Consider the following 26,822-nt stretch of genomic DNA (forward strand, 5'->3'; position numbering starts at 1 on the left):
ACGCCTCCCTGACTCCCTGCCCTTTGTCCCCTGCCCTTTGCGCCCCTGCCCTTTGCCACCCTGCCCCCCCTCCCTCCCTGCCCTTTGCCCCCCCTCCCTCCCTTCCTTTGCCCCCCCGGCCCTTCCTTTGCCCCCCACTGCCCTTCCTTTGCCCCCCACTGCCCTTCCTTTGCCCCCCCGCCTTTCCTTTGCCCCCGCCCTTCCTTTGCCCCCCATGCCCTTCCACGCCCCTTGCCCCCCCGCCCTTCCACTCCCCTTGCCCTCCCCGCCCTTCCACTCCCCTTGCCCCCCCGCCCTTCCACTCCCCTTGCCCCCCCGCCCTTCCACTCCCCTTGCCCCCCCCCGCCCTTCCACTCCCCTTGCCCCCCCCCTGCCCTTCCACTCCCCTTGCCCCCCCGCCCTTCCACTCCCCTTGCCCCCCCGCCCTTCCACTCCCCTTGCCTCCCCCGCCCTTCCACTCCCCTTGCCCCCCCGCCCTTCCACTCCCCTTGCCCCCCCGCCCTTCCACTCCCCTTGCCCCCCCGCCCTTCCACTCCCCTTGCCCCCCCCGCCCTTCCACTCCCCTTGCCCCCCCCGCCCTACCACTCCCCTTGCCCCCCCCGCCCTTCCACTCCCCTTGCCCCCCCGCCCTAGCACTCCCCTTGCCCCCCCGCCCTTCCACTCCCCTTGCCCCCCCCCCTTCCACTCCCCTTGCCCCCCCGCCCTTCCACTCCCCTTGCCCCCCCTCTCCCCCCGCCTCTGCGGCTCTCCCCTCACACAGGCCGCTCCCCATCCCCGAGAGCGCTTGGAGTGGGAGTCTGTGGAGGGGGACCCCTACCTCTCTTTCCTGATTAAAAGGCTGTGGTTATTTCTTGCCCGTGACACCCATGCTATTAAGTGGTGATGTATATACAACATTGATATTTGTGCCATTCATGCTTCAACTCATTGCAGTTATTCACCTGTATTATCAGGTGATCCTTTGTTTCTACTGTTATACCCTTGCCTCTAGGTATACATACATGGTAGATGAGAGTCCACCCCTCTTTTAATCTTTATCCCTTGTTTTTAACTCACTTTAATAAATTCTTTGTTTACACTTTTTTGGTATGCCCGTGTGCTTTTTGTAAGGTTGCTTTCTCTGTTGTTACAAAATATATATATATATATATAGGGTTTTATCTTGAGCATAACCTGTAGCGCATCACTCCGATTCACCTGCCCTAGTACTTTTGACTTAAGAGGAGGAATAACAGCGTTGGGACCAGAGCAGTTTCAAACAGCTGACGGATTCCCCCACCTTCTGACGTCATTGGAACGGGACCAGGAGCAACCATCGCGAGATCTGACTACTGGAGTAGCCGCCGCACATACAGACGCACTGGACGAGAGAGGGAGACGCCAGCATTTCCCTTCCGATTGCCCGTGCGGTGGCATACACCCACAATGCACATTATATCTGCTACATCGTTTGCGCATTGAAGTACAGTAATTCACCATTTTGGCTCTTTTTTTGTTATTCACAGGATCTATAGAAGTTGGGACATTCTTGCTATCTCGATTTACACACTCATTGAGTTATTGCATTTATGTATCACATTATCTACTAACTGTCCACTTAATTGTATCCTATGTTCAATTGTTTCTAATATATATCTATATATCTATATAAAACTCAAAAGATGTTTGTGGGTTTGTGCGCAATCGCATTGGCTGTCATTGCCTGTCAAGCTCTCTCATTGGCTGACTGCGGGGCGGGCCTTGGCTCCCATTGCCTGACTACGGGGCGGACGTTGGCTCTCATTGGCTCTCGCGGTCTCTGAGGGCAAGGCAGGGTGACGTCACGCACGTTCGGAGCTGGGGGGGGGGAAACGAGAGCCAGCCGTCGCGCAACCTGCCCGCCACCGCAGCAGACAGCCACCCAGTAAGTAAGCTGCTGCCACCCACCCGTCAAACACCACACCCACAGTCAGCCGCCGCGAAACCCCCCTGGCCGCCCCCGCAGCGCGTGGCCGCACCCCCGTCAGTAACCCCCGCACCCGCAGTTCCTAATGCCTGCCCCCCCAGTGAGCCACCGCAGGCGAGCTCTTAAGGGGGAGGGACGACGAATCACAACATTTTAAATCCGCCACTGCCCACACATACTATATGCTTTTAAATATAGTATCATGGTTTGCCCCCTAAATACAGCTACAGTTATTACTTCCCTTCCAAACCTGGGGAGATTCTTAACCTCAGAAAGTCGCTGTTTGCCGGACACCGAGAGTTCTAAATCTGTGAAGGTTTATGATGAGGGATAATTGGGGAAATGAGGGAGAAACTGGTGCAGCCTCTAAAAGAAGTGATTGTGGAGAACGTTTATAACAATGAATTCATTTGTCGCTCTAATCGGCCTAACGAGGCTGGAAAAGGAGTCGCAACCTCTGAACTAGATGCTTGCCCTGTGTTTGAACCCGATATTGTGTTCTGTTCAGATCACACAAGGTCTAGATTCTTTGCCTCTGCCAGCAGATGTGGCGAAAACCCCCTTTTATACAAATTCCCAGCATCCCAAAGTGGTTACACGAAGTAAAACATCTCCACATGGCTACATTTACATGAGTAATGGGTATTTTGATATAGGTTGCATGTGACCGAATCAAAAACAACTTCTGATGGCGAAGGGTACCCATAAAAGTAGAACCAACACCCCACACCCATGTTATCTTTAGAGTTTCATGCTACAAGGATAATATGGACGTGGCGGGTAACAGATTCTGCATGTTGTAAAAATAGGCAAGTGAGTGATTGGCGGGGAGGGAATAACATGCGGTTATAAGGGGCAGCCTTGTTCATTTAGTACATGTCGTCTCAACAGAGAAAGTGTTAAAGGGGCAATCCTTTTATAGGGCCATTTCCGGTGACATGTTTAAGGACTCTCCTCTGGGTGATTGATACCTTTTTACCTAAATCTGGCACCTATAAATCTTTTTTTATGTATTTGTTAAATTAAGACTCTGGAGGGTTGTGATTTCCTCTTCTTGCTCCCACGTGTGTGATGTCATGTCACTGTGTGATGTCACTGTGAGATCAGCGAGCGCTTGTACAGCCAGGGTCTCCTCTCCCCACCGCCCCTTATCTTTATTGGCTCTGATAAGGACAGGAGGGGATAACGGGAAACAAAACTCTTGACTGATATCCACTTTCCCGTTCAGAGGCCCCTACGAAATTCAACTGTGGGACTGCAGCTCTAAACACTGACAAATGAAGTTTTCATGCGATAGTGCCCCGATCGGCACTATCGCAGTTTAATGAGTTGCCCCATTTCTGTGGTTTCCTGTTATCTGACGGCAGGGGGCAATCATTTGCATTATTAATAGGTGAAAGTTCAACTTCCCCTCCCCCCCTGGCAGTGGGCAACAGAAATATATTTTCCCAGCTTTCAAAATAAGGAGGCAGCTGTCTTCTCAACGCTGCTTAGAGATCTTATTTGTTCACTGCCCAATCTGCAGACGTTTGCACGAATGTATGAACGAAATGGGGAACTGTTGTTGAACATTTTACATGAGATCTTCTAAAGTTGGTCTTGTTTGCCCCCCCCCAACATAATTATATATGTTTACACTGAGTCAGTCTCACTGGTTATTATCATCAGCGTTTCCATAGACTTCCAGGCGGCCTCACTGGTAACATCTCAAATCTCAATGTATCTTTCCTGGTAAAGTACATTATATAAAAATGCTTCAGCAATTCCAAAATGTTGTCATTTTGTCCTCATTAGGTGGATTCTTCAAAGTTATTTGTATCATCTATGCCAATGTTTTTCAACAGGGGTTCTGCGGGCGTCCCTAAAGGGTTCTCTGCATTTTCAGGTCATTTGAAATTGTGCCAAATACAGAAGATTTTGCATTGCATCAGATCTCAGACACGCTATTAAAGAGGATTGGGGTTCCTTACAATGCATCTGATCTCAGGCGCGCTATTAGAGAGGCTTGGGGTACCTTACAATGCATCTGATCTCAGGCGCGCTATTAGAGAGGGTTGGGGTTCCTTACAATGCATCTGATCTCAGGCACGCTATTAGAGAGGGTTGGGGTACCTTACAATGCATCTGATCTCAGGCACGCTATTAGAGAGGGTTGGGGTACCTTACAATGCATCTGATCTCAGGCGCGCTATTAGAGAGGGTTGGGGTTCCGCAGAATTTCACAATATAATTACTTGGATCCTTAACCCAAAAAGGTTAAAAAAACAATGTTATCTGTTCTGCATTTTTTTTGGGGGGGGGGGGGGGGGGAGAGGGGGCGTGGAGGGCTGGGTTTGCGGCTTTACCTATGAAAGGTACATGACAAATATGACCACTTCATTGCAACTCCTACATATGGTGCTTAGTAGAACTCAGTAGTGACTTATTTTATCGCTACCAGCGCCTTTCAAGTATTATGAGTTTAGTGCTGCAATTTATTTCTTTTCAGAGTTAAGAAAATGCACAATAATTCTGGGCAGGGAAACTCCGTGCCGAGCACGGCTGTCCCGGAGTATTTTATCCAAGTAATAAAATATGTATTTGCGGCCTCGTAGCATAGGAATCAGCAGACTCCTATCTCAACCTCAGATACTGCCTGCGAGTTGCCAGGATATTATCGTGTTGATACTTTCTGCTGACATTTTAACTTTACCGTTACGCAAGTTTATTGTGCAAGAGGCGAGTTATTGAAACAGATGTAAAGTTTAGAGCAGGGGCGCTCCACTCCAGTCCTTAATCGCCCCCCCCCCCCTCCTCCAACAGGTCAGGTTTTACAGGATACCCCTCCTTCAGGCAGGCGAAGGAAAGTTGGAGCACAACTGTGGACAGTGAAAAAAGAAGAAAAAACTGCAAGAGAGTGTCCCATAAAAAGAAAATATTTAATGAATCAAGGCATCAGGTACAAAAACGAGCCCACGGCCCCCACCAACGCGTTTCGAGTGCAAGGGGCATACTGATCTTACCTAACCAGGTATCTGATATACCTGCATTGATCTGTGTTTGAGCACCATACAGCTTTTTTTCTTCTCTTTACCCCTGCTTCAGCACAGGTGACTCAATCAGTCCCTGCATCAGCACAGGTGACTCAATCAGTCCCTGTTTCAGCACAGGAGGCTCAATCAGACTGAGCCTCTGATTGAGCCACCTGTGCTGAAGCTGGGCTATCCATAAAACCTGACCAGTTTGGGGACGGGGGGCTTGAGGACTGGAGTTGAGCCCCCCTGATCTAGAGCACATATTTCTGTAATCTTTTTTTCGGACGTAGCACTGTACTGAGGAGATTGCCATTTCATTTTGGTGCCTGACGGATAGAGAGATGAGGAGAGGACTGCGATTCGAATCCTGCTCACCTACTTCAAAGGTGGTATTCTTACGGCTCTGATACTCCTTCAGCTCCTGCACTATACATTTAAACAGTAGCACACTCCTCACGTTATTCAGATCCTGCTCCTCACTGGCAAAAGTGCAAAGTGTGCTGTATCAGCCAGTGGTGGGCGACATGATATTCTATAAGGGATGCGTGTGTGGCCCTTGAAATCCTCAAAAGGGCGACACAGTACCCTGGACTTTCATTGATGCAGTAGAACGCATGGGGGGGGGGGGGGGAGTGGGGAGGTAATATAGGAGGGGTTGATCACATTGGAGGGGGGAGTGACTGGCATGGGGGTGCTGAACCTATCTCTCGTCCTGATGCACATGGAGTGTTAGGAGCACCTCCATGTCCCCCCCCCCCTCCGGCAAGCTGCTTAATGCCAATGCACTCCCCCCCCCCCCCCCCGCTCTTCTTACTCTCAGAACTAATATCTGAGCATAGGAGAGGAGTGGGACACTATTCAGGGTCATTGGATGTGGGGAGAATATCTGACCCGCAGTGGCAACATCCCAATGATGAGAGGGCAACATCGGGGTCGCAGGTGAAGCCCTGGGGGTCGCATGTTGCCTACCGATGCCATAAACCAATACATTCCAGCATGTTCTCCCAGATGTGTCTTTGCAGTGGGAACAAGTTCAATTTGGTTTCAAAAACCATTACCCCTACCACTTTCCCCCTACATTGGTAAGTGTAAAGACCCCCAAACCTTCCCTCATTCTAACATTAGGAGTCTGGATCATAACCTGCAATGTAATGGTGACAATTATTGTACATTATATTAGGATGCCAATTTAAAGTAATCAAACATTGAATGAAGTGCAAACAGACGTCTGCGGTTGGAAGTAGGAAGGACTGCACTTCATACAGTCTATTTGCAAATGACATCGAATTATTGTTAAACTGTTGTATAAATGTACGCAAGTGGAGACATACTATTACATGGGTTATATCTGAAACAAGATGTGATCTTCGAACTCCAGACTATTTGCCCGTTGTTTTAATCAAAATGGATTATAATTACAGCACTAATCAATATGTACGCTGTTCAAAGGAAATAGGGACACGTTTCATGTGCATGCCGTCATAAAACAGCTGACCAGTGGGAGCCGGGAGAGGCTCAGATCTGCATAAGCACCGTCCCTATTCCCTTTGTGCTGGGGAGAGAGGGCATCGGTTGGGGGGCCGTAGGTGAAACTCCCGATGCACACTAATGGCATAAACCAATACATTCCTGTGAGTATCCCTGGAAGTACCTTTGCTTTTTGTATCTCAGGCCAGTGGGAACAAGTTACATTTGGTTTCAGAAACAATCACCACTCCTTTTTCTCCTCTATTGGTTGGTGTAAAACCAAAAATGTACCTCTCCCCTCCCCCCTTATTCTAAAAGAATGACACTGGGTCCTGAGCTGCAATGTAATTGTGACAATTATTGTATATGCTATTAGACTGATCATTCAAGTATCCAACTATTGAAGGAAGTGCAAGAGGAAACTGTTGACATAGTCTATTTGCAAATGACACAAAATTGTTATTGTTACACTGTTGCATAAATGTACGCAAGATGTGATCTTTGAACTCCAGACTATTTGCCCGTTGCTTTAGTCAATATGGATTTTCATTACAGCAGTAATCAATATGTACTCTGTTCAAATAAAATGGATTTAATCTTGCAACAAGAACCCTATAATGAAAGGGCTTTCTTACACTGAACTATTAAAAGTCATCAAATATTACATTCCCTGGAGGACAGGTAGTTAAGCTGCATGTAATTCTAATTCGTTTTTTATTCACGGATAACGGTTACATCCACAATATTCGGAACCTTACTTGGCACCTTAGAAAGACATCAACAAAAATTGGGGGTCACGTTTTCAGGCTTTGAATCCCTTGGATTTGGTATTGGTGAAAGATTTCCTTAAACATTAATCTGCGTCGTACTGAAGGATCAATTCCATTCCCAACAAATCTCATATGTTTAGGCCGTGGATGTATTGAGCTATGAGAAATACAAAAAATTAGGGGATTAGGAATTGAACACAGAAATAGCCAGACACATTATTCCTAATGATAACACACCCGTTATAACTCGGAATATCTATAGGAGTCAATGGCAGTGATGGCACCAGAGGGAATAATGAAACCGGCCACATCTGTACATCTCGTCTCATACAGCTCTCATTGGAGTCTCTTATCTGCCTCCCAACTCCTTCTATTGACAAAATAGGAGGAAAGACCTTTTGTAAAAATGACTCTGTTTGCGTCAAATGGCTTGAATGAAATACAATGAAGACAGCCAAGCATGTTTATATTTAGCAGTTCGGCTGCTTGAGGCAGTTAAAAGGACCATCTACAGTACAGTAGGATTCACTGCAACTAATGCTGATATACTCTGACATCGAGTGCTAACATACTCAGCTCTGACCTGGGTTTATTTAGGGTTTAATTTTCATTGGATAGACATTGGCAACTTTAACCTCAACGTGCAGTGCTCATTCTGGACAGCAACCAACTCAGACATATCCTCTTAGACAAACAAACCACACATTTTCTCACTTTTCGAGTCTGATTCATTAAGGGTTGTGTCTGTCTTTTCTTTTTGAAGCATGGCCAAATATAAGCAGCGTGAGTTAACCAACCTGTGCTATGTTTGGAGTCAAAAGGCTGTCTTGATGCCCAAACTATTACCAAGCAAAGTTTATTTTGGCAAAGGTCTTAAGATCTTAGGATTTATTAGAGCAAATAGTTGTTGCTTCTAACAGCTTTGACTCTCTAAGCAGTCAAGGCACCTAAAAAAAAGCAGTTCTTCCAATGGAATCTGCTGGGACATTCAACATGCTCAGTATTTACCCACTTTCAAGTTCAAATATGAGTGATACCTGGATCAGTGTCTGGTTCAGTTAGTCTCTAAGGATCACAGTTCTGAAACCCATCAATGATTAGTCAAGTCTTTTATTATGCAGTATTTATTATAAATTACCCTATTAAAGAAGTTACAAAGGAGGGAGCGGGAGTAGGGGGGTACGATACCTTTTATTGGACCAACAAGTAGTTGATATGTTACAAGCTTTCCAACCTCTCAGGGTCCTTCACCAGGTAACCTGACACTGAGAGGTTCAAAGCTTGTAACGTATCAACTACTTGTTGGTCCAATAAAAGGTATCGTACCCCCTCCCCCCTCTCCCTCCTTTGTTACTACATGGAAGAAAGGACAAACACGGCTACCCACCCTTCTTTGCCCATTAAGGAAGTGAGAGTGAGTCACACACATGCATCAGCGGTTTCATGTTTTTAGTTGCTTTGTATGCATTGCTCCTTTAACATACCAAACACTGTACTAACATCAGAGCAGCTTGGTTCATTGCATTTAGAAATGCAGGACAACATATCACAGGATATCTATGGGTAGCTATTAGTGACTGGACTTCAGTATATATTTTGTGGAGGAGATTCTGAAGATCCCAATCCTGCCCCAAGTTTTCTAAGACAGTGTTTCCCAAACTTTTTTTTCTGTGACCCGGTTATTTTTGAACTTCTCCTTCGTGACCCACTAAAAAATGTATTGCCTATAGGTAAAATAAAACAGTTATGAATGTCCATACAGATTTCATATATTCTCCCAATCCCCCCCCATTCTCTCTCTGACCTGCACAGAAGCACACAGTCACTGACCTACAGACACTCACTCAGATAGACACCCACACAGACACAGACACTGCTGGCCTGCACAGACACACACACAGTCACTGATACACACACACACACACAGCCACTGACAGACACGCAGCCACTGACACACACGCAGCCACTGACACTGATACACACACAGACACTGATACACACACAGCCACTGACAGACACGCAGCCACTGACACACACGCAGCCACTGACACTGATACACACACAGACACTGATACACACACACACAGACACTGATACACAGACACTGATACACACACACACACACAGACACTGATACACACACACACAGACACTGATACACACACACAGCCTCTGATACACACATACAGCCACTGATACACACACACACACTCACACACAGCCACTGACACACACGCAGCCACACAGAGACACTGCTACACACACACACACACACACACACACACACACACACACACACACACACACACACACACACACACACACACACACACACACACTGATACACATGCACACACACACACACACTGATACACACACACACACACTGATACACACACACACACTGATACACACACACACACACTGATACACACACACACACACTGATACTGATACACACAGATACACTGATACTGATACACACACACTGATACACACACACACACACACACACTGATACACACACACAGACACTGATACACACACACACACACACACTGATACACACACACACTGATACTGATACACACACACACACACACACTGATACACACACACACTGATACACACACACACAGCCACTGATACACACACACAGACACTGATACACACACACACACACACACACACACACACACACACACACACACACACACACACACACACACACAGGCACTGATACACACACACACACAGCCACTGGTACACACACACACACACACACTCTCCCCTATACACACACAGACACACACAGTGAATTACAGGCAGCGACGGATGTGAGTGACTGGAGGGGGGGGAGGGGGAGAGAGGAAAGGACAGCGATCCAAGCAGGCGGCTCTACCGCCTCCCCCTGCCCGCCAGCGACTGCACAGCCACCATTGCCCGCCCCTGCGCCCATCTCCCGCACCAACTGACTGGGTGGGTGGCTGGGAGACGGTGACTTAGACAGTGACTGGGTGGGTGGTAGACGGTGACAGTGACTGGGTGGGTGGGTGGGAGACGGTGACAGTGACTGGGTGGGTGGGAGAAAGTGACAGTGACTGGGTGGGTGGGAGAAAGTGACTGGGTGACAGTGACTGGGTGACAGTGATTGGGTGGGTGACAGTGACTGGGTGGGTGACAGTGGGTGGGAGAGAGTGACTGGGTGGGTGACAGTGACTGGGAGGGTGGGAGAGGGTGACTGGGTGACAGTGACTGGGTGGGAGAGGGTGACAGTGACTGGGTGGGTGGGAGAAAGTGACAGTGACTGGGTGGGTGGGAGAAAGTGACTGGGTGACAGTGACTGGGTGACAGTGATTGGGTGGGTGACAGTGACTGGGTGGGTGACAGTGGGTGGGAGAGAGTGACTGGGTGGGTGACAGTGACTGGGTGGGTAGGTGGGTGACAGTGACTGGGTGGGTGAAAGTGACTGGGTGGGTGACAGTGACTGGGAGGGTGGGAGAGGGTGACTGGGTGACAGTGACTGGGTGGGAGAGGGTGACAGTGACTGGGTGACAGTGACTGGGTGGGTAGGTGGGTGGATGACAGTGACTGGGTGGGTGACAGTGACTGGGTGGGTAGGTGGGTGACAGTGACTGGGTGGGTGACAGTGACTGGGTGGGTGGGAGAGGGTGACTGGGTGACAGTGACTGGGTGACAGTGACTGGGTGGGTGGGTAGGTGGGTGGGAGAGGGTGGCTGGGTGACAGTGACTGGGTGACAGTGACTGGGTGGGTGACAGTGACTGGGTGACAGTAACTGGGTGGGTGACAGTGACTGGGTGGGTGACAGTGACTGGGTGGGTGACAGTGACTGGGTGGGTAGGTGGGTGGGTGACAGTGACTGGGTGACAGTGACTGGGTGGGTGGGAGACAGTTACTGGGTGGGAGAAAGTGACTGGGTGACAGTGACTGGGTGGGTGACAGTGACTGGGTGGGTGACAGTGACTGGGTGGGTAGGTGGGTGGGAGAGTTTGACTGGGTGACATTGACTGGGTGGGTGGGTGACAGTGACTGGGTGGGTGACAGTGACTGGGTGACAGTAACTGGGTGGGTGACAGTGACTGGGTGGGTGGGTGACAGTGACTGGGTGGGTGACAGTGACTGGGTGGGAGAGGGTGACAGTGACTGGGTGGGTGACAGTGACTGGGTGATAGTGACTGGGTGGGTGGGAGACAGTTACTGGGTGGGAGAAAGTGACTGGGTGATAGTGACTGGGTGATTGGGTGACAGTGACTGGGTGGGTGACAGTGACTGGGTGGGTGACAGTGACTGGGTGGGTGGGTGACAGTGACTGGGTGATTGGGTGACAGTGACTGGGTGAGTGACAGTGACTGGATGGGTGGGAGACAGTTATTGGGTGGGAGAGAGTGACTGGGTGGGTGGGTGACAGTGACTGGGTGGGTGACAGTGACTGGGTAGGTGGGTGGGTGACAGTGACTGGGTGACAGTGACTGGGTGGGAGACAGTTACTGGGTGGGAGAGAGTGACTGGGTGACAGGGACTGGGTGGGTGGGTGACAGTGACTGGGTGGGAGAGAGTGACTGGGTGACAGTGACTGGGTGATTGGGTGACAGTGACTGGGTGGGTGACAGTGACTGGGTGGGTGACAGTGACTGGGTGGGGTGACTTACCTTGCCGCCGGACGCTTTCCCCTGCTGCCCCCGATATCCCCGCGGCAGCTGCCCGGGATGGGAGGTGGGCTCGGGAGGGGGGGGCATGGGAGGTGAGCTCGGAGGGAACGCGGGAAGCTGGCCGCGGGGGGAAGCGGGCCGCAGTAGGAGCTGCTACTTCCTCCTCCGTCCCACGTTGGGAGCGGGGGGAATGGGGGAGCCCCTGCTTGCTCCTGCTTGCCCTGCGCATGCACACGGGACCACAGGGGAATCGCGCCAATTTTTTTTAACTTGAGCAGGGGGGAGGCACCGCGCGGCCAGACTCGCTGCGACCCGGCAATTTTGGTTCCGTGGCCCGGTGCCGGGACGCGACCCACCATTTGGGAAACGCTGTTCTAAGACATTGAATTAGGTTGGAGGAATACGGTCACCCTACTTATAACTATGTGGGATGAAAAGCACGAACGTGTACGTATTGATTAAACTGTACAATGCTGGAGGCTATTACAGGTCATCCCAACACCAATAAAAGAAACCTAAATGCTGTAGTTATCTCAGTATGTTGCAGGCACATCTGGGGAATGGGTTACAGGTGAAGAAGTTTCGCTTCCATCTTTCTTGTACTGGACAATGATTGTATTGAGATAGAAAGGTCACCCTCGGTTTAAGGGCAGAAGACCACATATCTCATTAGGTTGAAAAGGCTTGGTCATTACAATCTGAAGTCCTCTGAGCGTCTACAGCATGTAGTATGCAGCTGCAGTGTGTATATGACCTCACAACCCTGACAGTGACCTTAACCCTGGCTTCAAGAGACCACCATCTTGGGGGTGAGAGATTGACACACACATTCAACCCGGGAATGCTTCATGAGCAGAAACCATTGATGCTTAATTATTGTACTGCTTTGTGTTGCAAACATGCTGCTCAATCAAAGGTACGCTCAAGTCATACCAGTCAGTGAAGATTGGAGCCACCCAACCGTGAAATCACTTCCCAGGAAGAAGAAGAAAAAAGATGAACAATTAACATTGTACAAATAAGTGTCACTTCTGGCTGTGATACATTGTAATGGAACAACACGAGAAGCCGTACAGCAACAGACAGTGCCGATGAGGTTTTCCAAGCTTGTGTACAAGTTCAGCTTTGGAAGATATCACAATCAGCAACAAATCTACATTTCTGCTCGGCCACTGAACTATGCACTACATCATTTTAAAGTGGCTTATTTCATTCTTCAAGCACATGGATCCTGTTCATATTTCCTGCCGCGTTCTGTGAAGCATTTTGAGCTCTGAGGATTAAAATGAACATTGTGCCATGCACTTTCCTGATTACAAACGGCTGTTGTCCTTGCCCGAGAATGCTTATTGACTCTCATTGGGACAGATGTCTGCTTGTTGGTTTGTGTCCTAATGGTCAATACATGTGGCCTTCCAATGGAGAAAGGCTCATCTCATACTGTATGAGGCCTTGCACTAAACTATTTGCAAGAACCTCAGATTTTCTGATTTATTCTAATAACACTTCTTTACCTATTCAAAATGGCTAATGGATAAATTACTGTAGGCTCAGAGTTATTACAAGGTTCACCATCAGGGCCAACGGGAGGGGGGAGAAGTTGGTACAAATTACCGGGGTCCGGAAGAGGGCCCGACCACATGTACATTTTCCGCGCCCTCTGGCCTATCGGGCCTGATGGGAAGGTACTTAGCGGTGGCGGCCGCCTCCTTTCTGCCGCCCTCCTTCTCCTTCTGAACCGCAGTGTCAAATGATGCCGTGGAGGGTCACGCGATGTCTCGTTGCCATGGCAACGTGACATCGCAGCGGCAAATGACGTCATGAGGGCGGCAGCAAGGAGGCGGCCGAAATGTTGTTTTTTTTCACCGGGCCTGAACCCGATCTCGGCGGCCACCATACAGGATAGCTCCTATCAGAGACATTCATCTTCCACTGACTAGCCTTTTGGTTAGTGGGACTCATCAGTATGATCGGTGAAATGATAGACAATTTGCAGCTAATTTGTAGGGAGTCTCACCTTATAAGGACATTATACAGAGCGCCCTGTGTCTGCTCAAGACCAGCAGCAGGTGGACCCTTCCCACATAATACTCTGCTCTAGTGCAGGTACTGCCCACCAACTGTGCTACCACGTTACTCTCTTCCGGTGCACTGTGCCATGCTGGGAGGGATTGGGCCTTTGCTCTATATGAAATATTGCACCACACATATTTTAAAGAATGAACTTCTATGTCCTTTTTTATTTAGCCTTGACTTTGTAACTGCAGTCCCACTTATCAGTATATATTTCTACTGCCATTAACTGAAAGCTCTCTGCAATGTAACACCTTATTTATAGTGGCTACACTTAAGGCTGGGTGTTTTTCCATGGATATTTTCACCAAATGCTTATAGGGAGATGGGGGGGGGGGAGGTTTGGGTTTACAATAAAGCATCTAATGAGGCTGCTGACAGAAAATTCGGTAAAAATAAAACGGGGTGTGCGTGTTTATATAAATATATATATTTGGGGGGTTAACTGTCAAGTGTTACAAACAGGAACATTGATCCAAAAGTGATGTAAATTATGTAATTTTGACTCTGATCACTTCTCATAGTGCTTTCCAATTTTGACTCCTTTGCGCCTGTAGATGATATGGGGCGTGGTTATAGGAGGCGTTCAGGTAGGATGTAGCACAGTAATATAACAAGGTAGGAGGGAAGTGTGCCTAACTGATGTGGTTTTCCTTTACATCAGTTAAATCAGATAAATGAAGGGGAAACTGCCTCCTTCTCGAGTTATCCTTTAATCCTAGGGACCTCCCTGTTATGAACCAAATGAAATCATTTTGCTACATACAGTATCCCCCTTATTCCTCCCGCTTCCTGAGCACATATACCAATACCTAATACAGTAATCTATCAGTACTTTCAAGTCCCTGCTTCTAGTCATGATGATAAACTAATTAGGAGTAATAATATTTTTTCAAATACAACATTGCAGTGTACCCAGCTCTGTACGTAGAATTTTACAGTGCCTGCCCACAGAGCTAACAATCTAATATCAGGAGCACAGGGGGGGGGAAAGGGAATTAGAACATAATATTGGGATTCTAACTGGGTTCACCTACTTAATAGACTGTAACTTTACCATTGTACTACTCCTTCTGCCAATGTCTTCATAGAGCCACCAATTTAGTCACTTAGCCGTGTGTCTGAGAAGTTGGCATTGAAGTAGAACCTGTGTTTTTATTTGTATCCAGTAGTATGACAGGTATTCGTATTGTGACTCACTCCAACCATAAACACACAAGACTTTGAACCAGAAAGCACACTGGATAGACACAATCACAGACAAAGCAGCAAATATGGTATTTAGGACTAGAGCTAAAACTCTCAAGCTTCCAATAATGGAACTACTGATAAGAACCAACTCTACCACTAAGCTATCCTCAGTTTCCAGCTTTAAATATTAAGGTATATGGCTAGACTCCCGTCTGACGGGTGGGTTTCCTATTGACAGGCTGACATCCAAAATCTAAACCAAACGGGAGCGTTATATTAAAATAAATCTTGCCTAAGTCTCATGGTCAGAGAGTACATTGCACAACAGATGCTAATGCCAAATATTGACCACGGAGACATAGCATATAGTACAGCACCCCAAAATTAATCCCAACGAACTTGATATACTTTCAAACTCAATATTCTATTTTGTCTCATTATGTAACTTCAATACGACCATTGTGATATGTTATCAGGACCAGGCTGTCTCAGCCTGGAGTCCAGACATGTTTCTTTCCTGTCTAACATTCAAATACTTTATAGACAAGCTAGCCAATTATCTGAGCAAGCTTCTCACCCCTACTGTACACCGCACTTATCACCTAAGATCTGCCTTGAGAAACCTGCTTATGGTCCCAGGGCCCAATGAAGAATCCGGCCGCTCCTCCTTCTCTTACGGGCATCTGACTTCCGCAACAATTAACCAGAGTCTCTCCAAGCCGCCAGCTGTTTAAGACCTTGGGCTGTTTCTTACTTTAAACATGCACACCCGATGAAGGACCCTGAGAGGTTGGAAAGCTGGTAACAGATCAAATACTTGTTGGTCCAATAAAATGTATCATAGCCCCCTACTCCCTCCTTTGTTACTCCATGGACGAAAGGATCAGCACGGCGACCCCCCCCCGTCTTTGCATTAAACATGTCTGTAAATGGTAATACATTATATTGTCATCTACTGTAAATATTCTGCACCCAGGGCATGCTTGAAAATTAGAGGTAACTCTCGGAAGTATTTTTTTCCAGTAAAATATTTAATAAATAAAATGGTGGGCCATGTCAATAGCTAGATGCTACCCAAAAGCAGAGCACGGCCAACACCCGCAGTACCTAACATACACCACTAGAGAGTAGCATAGTGTGGATATCATTTCCTTTGAAGTAGGGAAACTGGGTTCAAATCCCAGTGTCAGCAATTTGTGGTGTTTTTTTAAAATTTTTTGTTCTGTTACCAAATTAGCTCCTTTTAGGCAGCAGATATGTATTTATCCCTTGCGTCTCACTCTTACTCCCTCTTTTCCTCACTCACTCCCTCCTGCCCCACTCTCTTCTCTCACTCTCGCCCCTACCTTCCATCAATTACCGCACTCTCTCTTAATCCACCCTACAAAATAATTTTTTTTTAAAACACCCCCAGAGGGGTCTGTGGTCCACAGGAGGAACCCCTGAGACTGCTTCAAGGAGCCCCAGGGTTCCACTGAACCTTGGTTGGGAATCACTGAAGTACAGTGTTGTGAAGGTATATATATATATATATATATATAGAACAACATTACCATTCTCACGTCCGGTAAAGGAAGACTGCACTCAGATCAGTAAAGGCAAAAAAAAGTCTGTGTTAGGCATCAGTACAAAATGAACAGGCCGCCCAATCCGACGTTTCGGTTCCGGAGTGGAACCTTTCTCATTGTGGCACCCCCCTTGAGAAAGGTTCCACTCCGGAACCGAAACGTCGGATTGGGCGGCCTGTTCATTTTGTACTGATGCCTAACACAGACTTTTTTTTGCCTTTACTGATCTGAGTGCAGTCTTCCTTTACCGGACGTGAGAATGGTAATGTTGTTCTATTATTATTATTAGAGACTGGCACCTGTTGATGTTTTTGAGTACATTGAGTGCAAGCTGAAATTTGTTTCTTTATATATATATATATATATATATATACTTAAAACCAAAGTTAAAAAAAAAAAATCTGTATATTTTTTTTAAGATGCTGTAACCCTCTGGGTTAAATAAAAGAGAAAATAAGCTAAATCTAAAAGTTAAAAAAAAATGCTTGAAATTAACTGTTAAGACATCAAGGGTCATGCAATTCTAATTAACCCCTTCAGGGCCAGGGGGGCACATTACTGGTCCCAGTGACAGCGAAGGGTTAAAAAGGGTATGTCTTTAACTGATTTAGCCCTCCGAAAATATTTGCAGCAAAATCCTTGTTTAAACTTAACGAACATTGCTGGGTGTGTGCTGGAGAGAAAAATCTGGCAATGGTTCCCTTTCAGATGGAGGAAATGGTGCATGAGGGTCTTATGTCATTTTCTAGGACGGCTATCATAAAAAGAAAAGAAAAAGTCTTTTTAAGTGTTTGCCAGAAAGGTAGCGGAGATTGGGTGTGCAAATTGAAAAGGTCTCTCTCTGCCCAAGTTGTCCTCCGAGTTTTACTATAACATTACACAGAGTACTAAGATTGGCTGCATTTTCCATCTCCCCATCTTTCCAAGGTGCTTCACTGCTTCCTTCTTTGGAAGTTAGTGACTCTGCAAAGCCAGATGGGGGAGTCCAAGCAGCTTGGGACACTGACTTATTTACAGCTGGAATATCAAGCCTCAGCAAACTGTGCTTTTTGTTTCACTGCACGTTTCATGGGAGCCTTCTAACCCTCCCCCCATGAGAATAACCATGGTTTCTTGTGCGATACTCAGTATCTCTTTACTAACATTCTGTCTTCTTAGAAAATATAGAATGCACTAGTCTCTCTGCTCATCTTCCACAGATCCCCCCAATCTGCGTCATTTGCCACTGTCACGTCGTGCAGTAGTTAAGATGCAGACAAGGATTCTGGGTAGTGACATGCAAATGAGCACCTGCCTTATAGAAATGGGGCAGACCTACGTAGGAACATAAATTGAAACTGCAATGGATTGAAAGATCTTCGACAAGTAATTTACATATTCAATTCGCATTCTCTGCTGTTTTTACATCTGTTGGCATCGTGTAAGATAAGTTTATTAGCTTTGCAGTGATCATTGGTGAGTTATCAAGCAACGTTTAGAAAATCGCGATGGCGGCCATCTTTAGTACGCTCGTGATAAATGGAGTGGCCCATACTCGAATGGTAACAGGTTAACTAAGTCTTAGAGTGTATTGTTTATTCTGTGACCCTAATTAAAAAAAGTGTATGATAAGCCAGGGCCAAATTTTTATTGCTGCGCCCCCCTGCCTTGTCTCCCCCGGTGCTCGCGACCCCCCCCCCCCCCTTACTTTAGTGCGGCGTCAAATGACGTAGTGGGGTCGTGTAACGTCACATGAACCCGCGGTATCATTTGACGCCGCGTTGCCATGGAGACGTGTCCAGAAGCCGGCTGAACCTTGACAAATTCAGGTGGCAGAGGCCTGCAACTGCCGCGCCCCCTCCCAGAAAAATCTTGGGGCGTGCCCCCCTGTTTGCACACCCCTGTGTTAAGCAAGAAAGAAACATTAACCCTTTTGCTGCCTGAGGTGCCTGCAATGCTTTGTCTTGCTGTGTGATGCCGTCCCCAAGATGTCACATCCCCGAGCGCTTTCATGTTAATGCACATCCTGTACAGGTTGGATTTGGAGTAGAAGTCCTTGAAACAAAGCCAGAAGAACCTTAGCACATCAGTCCTGCAAAATGTTGGCACACTCTATATTGGTTAAAAAACAGCCATGGTCACTGTTTATTGTCAAGTTAATTATTGAACACAGACATAGCGGCATTATACCAAGAAGGACAAATATCAAAGTGGACTCTTCATCCTATATGGGAGCAGCGACTTTTGACCTTCCTACCAACAGCAGCCAGAGTGAATAAACACTGCTTTCTATTTATCAGCCCCGGACATAATGACTAGTTAATGTTAAAAAGAGGGGGGAGTTTCCCACTGATCCTTCCTTAATCACAGCATTGTTGATGGAAACAGAGGCAGGATTAGCGGGACTTTAAACTAAAGCAGGCTGGCAGTAAGTTTTAATAACTGCTACAAGGTTCATACAAGATCAATGGAGTGTGTATGATGCAAGACAAAAAGCTTCTATAAACAGTGATGCGTGAGAGATTATTCCGCTGCTGATTGCCCCCTTTCTTATCAGGATTGGTGATGTGACACCTACATTTAAACCTAATACTTACAAATAGTTTGTTTAGAACTTCGCCTTCCTTCTTATTCATTCTACTGTCATGCAGGGCCAACTTTACTAAGCAGTGCTATGCCATAAGCCAGGGGTGCTCAGCTCAAGTCCTCAAGCCCCTTCAGTCGAAGACTGAGCCTCTGATTGAGCCACCTGTGCTGAAGCAGGGATTGATTGCGCCACCTGTGCTGAAGCAGGGATATCCTGAAAACCTGACTTGTGGGGAATGGGGGCTTGAGGACTGGAGTTGAGCAGCACCCCTCCCATAAGACACCTTACAGCTTATTCATTTGAAAGGTCCATAAGGCGTCTTCCAGTGTGCGACGTGCATAGCATCCCTTAGTAAATACAGGCCAAAGCCCTATCAAATCCTGAAGCGATTTTTCGATTACAAAGAGATACATTTTCAGGGCATCTTAAATATGGCTGCCATAGTGAATAGCTTTAAAGCAGCAGTCCAGTCCAAGCAGCCGTTTTTGTTTTTTTCCCCCCTTTAATGCTGCAGAACAAGCAATATCCAACATGTGTTTTGTTTTTGTTTTTTAAACAAATCAGTTCAGTACTATGAGAAAATACTTGTAGCATTTAAAGAACAAAAACAACTCTGGATGCCTTTTTTAATGTATTATAATGTAACAAGATTTTTTTGTTTCTATAGCAACCATTTACAAAGTCACATCCCCTTCCTCTTCTGATACATGCTCTGGCACACCCTTTTTGAGCCCTGCCCTCTCTCTAGCAGTACACCAGTTGTATCTAGTGACTGCCTGGTCACATGATCTTCCCCACAGAACTTTGCATCTGTGGTCCTCTTCTGCTGAACTGACGGCCATTTAGTGAACCCCTGAGCCGAATCTTCGCCGATCACAGGAGTACGGATCGATTTAGCTAATTACTTATCATTGTATGGATTGTATTTTTAAATATTACAAGTATTTTCTCATAGTACAGAACTGATGTGTTTAAAAAAAACACACGTAGGATATTGCTTGGTCAGCAGCTTTAAATGCCTTATCATTTATTCCAGATCACTGCCGTTTTGGGTTCACTGCAACATCCACAATTCATCTAACAAAACAATGAATAATGTACATTTGAGGTACTATCCCATGTAAGCAGCCCCCCCTCCCCCCAATAACCTTTTTAAAAACAGATTAGCACTATAAATCGACTTCCTTACACTTATCTAACCGCGCTAAAAGTAAAGATTTGGCTTATTTTGTTTCCCTGGAATAACTTCCAAACCATCTTTTCTCAGGAGCCTCTAAATGGGGAGGGGTTTGTCAAGCAGGTGTTTTATTTAGCCATAGTCCACCCTGACCTTATCACAGAACCAATAAAGATAAGGGAGGGATGAGAGGCGAGGGCTCTGCCCATGCAAACTAGCGCTGAACATCAGACAAAAGGGAGCAGCCAGAGGAAAGCAAACCTCTCCCAAGTCTCAGCTCACTGTGATTACAAACTAACGTTAAAACATGAACTATAATACTTCTACTGCAGGTCCTATTTGTAACCTTAAAACAACGATGAGGTGTTCCAAGCCAGGGGGGCTCCACTCTAGTCATCAAGACTCCCCAACAGGTCAGGTTTTAAGGATATGCCAGCTTCAGCACAGGTGGCTCAATCAGTCCCTGCTTCTGCACAGGTGGCTCACACATGTCTTCGACTGAGCCTCTGATTGAGCCACCTGTGCTGAAGCTGTGATATCCTGAAAACCTGACCTGTTGGGGGGAGGCCTTGAGTACTGGAGTTCAGCCCCCTGCTCTAAGCCTAAGCAGCACTCAGTAACTGTGGCTCTTAATGTAGCTGGTCCAGTCTCACGATCATAGAATTGGCAGCCACAATACTGTAAGATAATGTTACCCATTTTAATTGGTTGACAACCAATGATGCCGTGGTTTAAGTGGCCGAATAAAGGCAGCAGCATTGTTTTTTTGTTTTTTTTAATCTACATTTATTACACTTTGGGGCAAAGTCTATTTAACTGTATTTAGAAAGATTTCATCAATCTTTACAGTATTCTTTGAGAATGTCCGTATACCGTCACATTTTAACCACTGACCGGTGGTAATTTTTTCCTCCCAAAAGTGCCCAAACCAAACACATGAAATAATCGCTGACTCAGAAGGTTGAACAGTAAGTTAATCATCGAATTACAGCACAACCGAAGTAGTGAAAATATTGCCACTTTCCTTCCTCTACGGAAATACCAGAGCTAAGTATACTAGAGGAGACCAGACCTCCTGATTAAGGCTTGGTCCCCACTGGCTACACGGGGGACATGAGCCGCCTCTCAATGGGGTTGCGCCCGCTGCGAGGGGCGGCCGCCTCGCCGCACGGTGCGTTTTTACAGGAGACTGGAGAATATAGATCCGACCTAGCGACGGAGTGCTAGGCTACTTCTTCATGGTTCACGCTACGAAACGCGTCGGATTTATGCCATACAACTATTAACAGTTATTTCTACAATATTTGCACTATCTGCATTATTTGGCCCATTTGTGCTTGTCCCCATATGCACATGCTGCTCCGTTGCGCTCCTGTCCTATTCTGCCCTATTGGACTATCATCCAGCCCTTGAGAGAGGTACACTGCGTGCGGCACGTCATCAGCTGGCGACCGGTGCGCCCGAGTCACGCGACCGGAAGTGCGTGTAGTGGGGCGTGAAGCAGGGAGAACGGCGAGTGCTTGGGACTTTACTGTGGGAGCCTACCGTCGGTTCTTACCCATACCATTGACCTGATTTTTGTTGGACCACTGTGGGGTCTTATGAAGGGTGCTCCAGAGGACGTTTTCCGCTGCTGATGTACTACTGGTGTTTCTGCTGTCATCTCTATCTGCGATTTCCAGTTCCGGCGTGCGGTAACCCCACCATTCCTCATTGATTGCCTGTTTTACTTCATATTGATGTACGCAGAACCATTCATTTTTTAATAGAAATTTAATTTGTTCATACTTCCTTTCAGTTTCAGTCAATCCTTCAGTCAGTGTAACTCGGCAGCTAAAATATATTCGTATATTACGTTTGCAGCTCAAACTGCTGGGAATATTGGCAATAAATGATCCTAAACAGGAAAGTGTTACAAAGATCTTGCACTGCTGGGGAGGTGCTAAAACCTGCTATAGAAATTAAAAGATACTTAAGTTTATTGAAAGTAATTAAAAATGGCATTGAGTTGCACTGAAAACATTTTTTTTTTAGTAAATATAAACTACTACAACAGAAGGGATTTATTAAAAAAAAAACACACAGGTCGGATATTGCATGGATTGCCCCTTTAACTTCCTTCCTTTCTGTATTTTCCAGTCAAGAGATGCACACAATCTTTCTGTAAAGTTTATTTATTTATAAAAATGTGTTACCAGGAAGTAATACATTGAGAGTTACCTCTTGTTTTCAAGCCTGTCCTGGACACAGAGTTATAACAAGACATGGTTACATTAAATGAACAGAGGTTATACAGCCAATTCACAGACATTTCATGGACAGAAAAGTGCTGTATTCTTTCTGATAGTAATGATGATGTATAAGTAGGTTACAGAACACAAGTTTTTTTTTTGTTTTTTTTAATCTTTTTTTCCTTTATTGGGTTCTTGCGAGGGAGGTACAAATAGTAACAACAGTCACATCTGAGCAGAGGATAATGAGTCATAGGCACATGACTGCGAAACGTATTCAGATAACCAATAAACCATTTTTTTTCTTTTTTATTCTGAAAAAGAGGGGGGGAGACGAGGGGCGGGTGGATAGGTGGGAATGACACGGAGAAGCAGAGGGGGGGGGGGGGGAGAGAAATGGTCTAGGGGGGGTTGGATGGGTCTCTGGTCCCTTCTGTACCAAAGGGGGTCAAATTTGGGTCAGAACCTGTAGGAGAGACGGCGCTCCCGAACCTGGCCATGGTTCCCAGGTTTTGTAGAATTGATGCATTTTCTGTTTCAACATGGCCGTGAGCCTTTCCCTGCTCATGACTGTGTCTATTCTGTTTACTATTGTTCTTCTGGAGGGAGCTTTTATTTGTTTCCAGGCCGCCGCAACCGAGCATCTAGCGGCCGTTAGGATAGCAGAAATCAGCCTGGCTAGTGGGGCAGGAAGGTCCTCTATTGGTTTCCCCAGCACTTACGTCAGAGGGTCCAGGGGAATTTCCAGTCCTAGGGTTTCTATCAGGAGTCTCTGGACCCTGGTCCAGAACCTCTGGATCTCCGGGCATAACCACCAAATATGGACCATGTCCCACCTTTGACCACATCCTCTCCAACCCAAGTCTGTTGTGCCGGGGAAGATCTGGCTCAGTCTGCTCGGGCATATAGAACACCCACAAGCTCATATTGAACCCGCCCCCCCCCCCCAGTCTGCTCGGGGTCAAGTACCACTGGAATAGGATTTTATATATATTTTCTTTTGTGATAGAACAAATTGATGTTTTGGAAGCAGCTTCCCAGACATCCTCCCACTCCTCCAGATCGATTTGTGTGTTTAAGTCAGCGCTCCATTTTTGCATATACGTATGGGAGGGATGGGGGGGTGGGAAGCCTCGATCGTTCTGTAGATTTCGGAGATTAATCCTCTCTGATATTCCCCTTTTAGGCAGAGGGATTCAAATCTGGTCTGCGCTGGGAATTTAGAGTTTGGAGATAGAACTCGCAGGAAGTGCCTTATCTGTAGGAATTTGAAAATGGGGAGGTCGGGGGAGGAGAATTTAGTGTTGAGCTCTTGGAAGGACAGAACTTCATCACTCTTCAGCAGGTCCGCAACCATTCTAATATCTAGGTCCTGAAATTGACCGAATTGGTTACGGGAGCATCCAGGTGGGAATTCTGGGTTCCCGAAAATGGGTGTGAGTTGGGAGGGGGAAGAAGCTGGGCCATATTTCCCTTTGGTTTTATACCAGTAGTCCACGTGCATCTCATCGCCCCAAGCTTGAACCTCTGGGGTCTCTTTTCTTTGTGCGTCTGGGACCATAACAAGACCGGGAGGGGGGTGGGGAGTGCATGGTGGGACTCTATTGCCAACTAGCAATTGGAAGCCGGGGAGTTATTCCAGACTACCGCCTGCCTAAACTGGGCTGCCTGGTAGTATCTGACCACGTCTGGGGCCCCTAGTCCTCCTCTCGTCTTGGAGGATAGTAACACTGATCTCGGGACTTTAGGTCTGCGCTGTTTCCATATAAAGCGAAGGATATGAGTCTGTATGTTCCGTAATTCTGATAGTGGAACGGGGACTGGGAGGGTCTGGAAATAATAAAGTAACCGGGGGGAGGATGTTCATTTTAGTGGACACTATTCTACCAAACCAGGATATCTGGTGGGTGTGCAAGACGTCCAGGTCTCTTATGATCTGGTGGAACAGGGGGGGATAATTAGCTTGATATAGGGAGCTATATGAGTTAGCTATTTTTATTCCTAGATATTTTATGTGGGAAGTATTCCATTTATATTTATAGTTGGACTGTAGTAGTTTCTATATAGGGCCTGGGAGGGAGAGATTAAGCGCTTCAGATTTATTCATGTTTATTTTGTAGTCAGAAACCAGGCTGAATTGGTCTAATAGGTTCTGTACGTTGGGAAGGGAGATATGTGGGTCAGCAAGGGTCAGTATGATGTCATCGGCAAAGAGGGAAATTTTGTATTCTGTATATGCAATTGGGATACCTTTGATGCTGGGTTCGGCTCTAATCTGGGCAGCCAGCGGTTCTATAGAGATGGCAAATAATAGTGGGGATAGGGGGCAACCTTGTCTGGTTCCGTTTTTGATTGGGTTTGATTGTCCACCCGGGAGTTTTAGGTACGCGGTGGGGTTTTTATAAAGGGCTCGCACCCCCTCTAGGAAGGGGCCTGAGAAACCAAATTTAAGCATAGTTTAGTCGAGGAAGGTCCATTTGATCCGATCAAATGCCTTTTCGGCGTCAAGGCTTAGGATCATGGCTTGGAACTTGTTCAGATGCACGTGGTCAATAATTTCAATAATTTTGCGGGTGTTGTCAGAGCCCTGTCTTCCTGATACAAATCCCACTTGGTCTATATGAATTAGTCTGGGGAGAATTGGGTTTACCAACACTTGAACAAGTGACCACCTGGGGTCACCATAAACCCTAATAGTTGCACTCAAAATTACACTGTACGGGTAGGTACAGGGTAGGAGTGGACAATAGTGTAAATAACTAGGACCAAAGGAAGGGTCCACTGACCCTAGACCAAAATGCACAGGGGCAAATAAAACCAGAAAAATAATAAAGTTTTAATAAATCTCATAGTGACGAAAACACATTAAAACCAACATATATAGGGAACAAACATACAGGATATTAAAATCCTCAGTGAAGGAGACGGCTATAGTCTGGACAGGATATGCATATACCCTGTTCATATAGGATTCAAATATCCACAGGTGGAAGGTAGGTGGTGAAGTGACGGACATATATAATCAACAATAAACTTTGATGAAGTGTAAGTAATAATCACCACCATGAGGTAGAACAGTATGAGACGCTTGTCTAGATGTCTCCATATATCCACAATACTATGTTAGGGATACAAACGCAACGTTATGGCTGATGTCAGTTAACAAATCAGTCGTAATATGCCATTAAAAGACGCTGCGGCTGGATAAGTATACAGCTATGCATAGGGGTGTCGCCACCCATAAGTCTGGATATCGCAACGGTGTCTCGATGGTATACACTATTGCAGGGATCAATATTGCTCCTATGTGTGGAAATTAGAGCAATCTCACTGTGTCCGCCGTCATACTACCTTCCCTTCATATCGCCAGGTAAATATAGCCTTTTCCCCTGGTATGCGTCATGCGTCTGACGTCACCATACCCCGACGTACGTTTCACGTGCTAGGCACGCTTCTTCAGGGGGAGGAGAATCGGGTTTAGCCTGTTTGCTAAGATCTTGCTGAAGAGTTTGAGGTCTGTATTAAGTAGGGAGATCCTTCTGTAATTACCGCATTGCAGCGGGTCCCTTCCTTCCTTATGGATGATAGCTAAATTGGCGGCCGAAATTGTGCCAGGGATTGGCTCACCTTCTAGAAAGGAATTAAATATGTGTAGTAGGTAGGGGGAAAGGGATGCTGCAAAAGTTTTGTAATAAGCGTTACAGAAACCGTCTGGGCCCGGTGTCTTAGCTATTTTAAGGGAGCTTATGGCTTGGGTCAATTCCTCCTGGGATATTTTTTGGTTAAGGAACTCGAGCTCCTCGGCAGATAGGGATGGTAAGCTGCACTGGGTCAGGTATTGTGCGGATAGTTTGGCACTGTCCTGCTCTTGGCCAGGTGGGTGGAGGTTGTAGAGATCTTCATAAAATTTTGCGAACTCCTGTGCTATTTCTTTTTCATTATAGGATATTTGGCCGTTTCTGGTGTGGATTTTTGTGATTTGGGCTTTTGTCTTTATTCCTCCGAGTTCTGAGGCAAGGAGCTTGTCTGCCTTGTTGCCCCTGTCGTAGAACCTTTGGTTGGTTCATTTCAACGCTCTCTCTACCTCGTCAAGCTGTAATAGTTTGAGTTCCGATCTTGTTTTATCTAGTTTTCTGAGCAGTTTTTTAG

General features: G+C 46.5%; 1 protein-coding gene across 2 annotated transcripts in view; it reads left to right on the forward strand.

Moving 5' to 3' along the window:
* LOC142502470 (DNA repair protein RAD51 homolog 2-like) overlaps positions 1-26,822 on the forward strand; it is a 481,442-nt gene that overhangs the window by 262,551 nt on the left and 192,069 nt on the right. The window contains exon 5 of one of the 2 annotated variants that reach the window (XM_075613500.1): positions 4,748-4,883. The exons of the other annotated variant lie outside the window; for it this stretch is intronic. Within the exon in view, the coding sequence (XP_075469615.1) occupies positions 4,748-4,883 (136 nt within the window). The remainder of the gene's footprint in view (positions 1-4,747; positions 4,884-26,822) is intronic. 2 annotated transcript variants of the gene reach the window in all.

The sequence above is a fragment of the Ascaphus truei genome, chromosome 9 (genome assembly GCF_040206685.1).
Source record: "Ascaphus truei isolate aAscTru1 chromosome 9, aAscTru1.hap1, whole genome shotgun sequence".
NCBI lineage: Eukaryota > Metazoa > Chordata > Amphibia > Anura > Ascaphidae > Ascaphus > Ascaphus truei.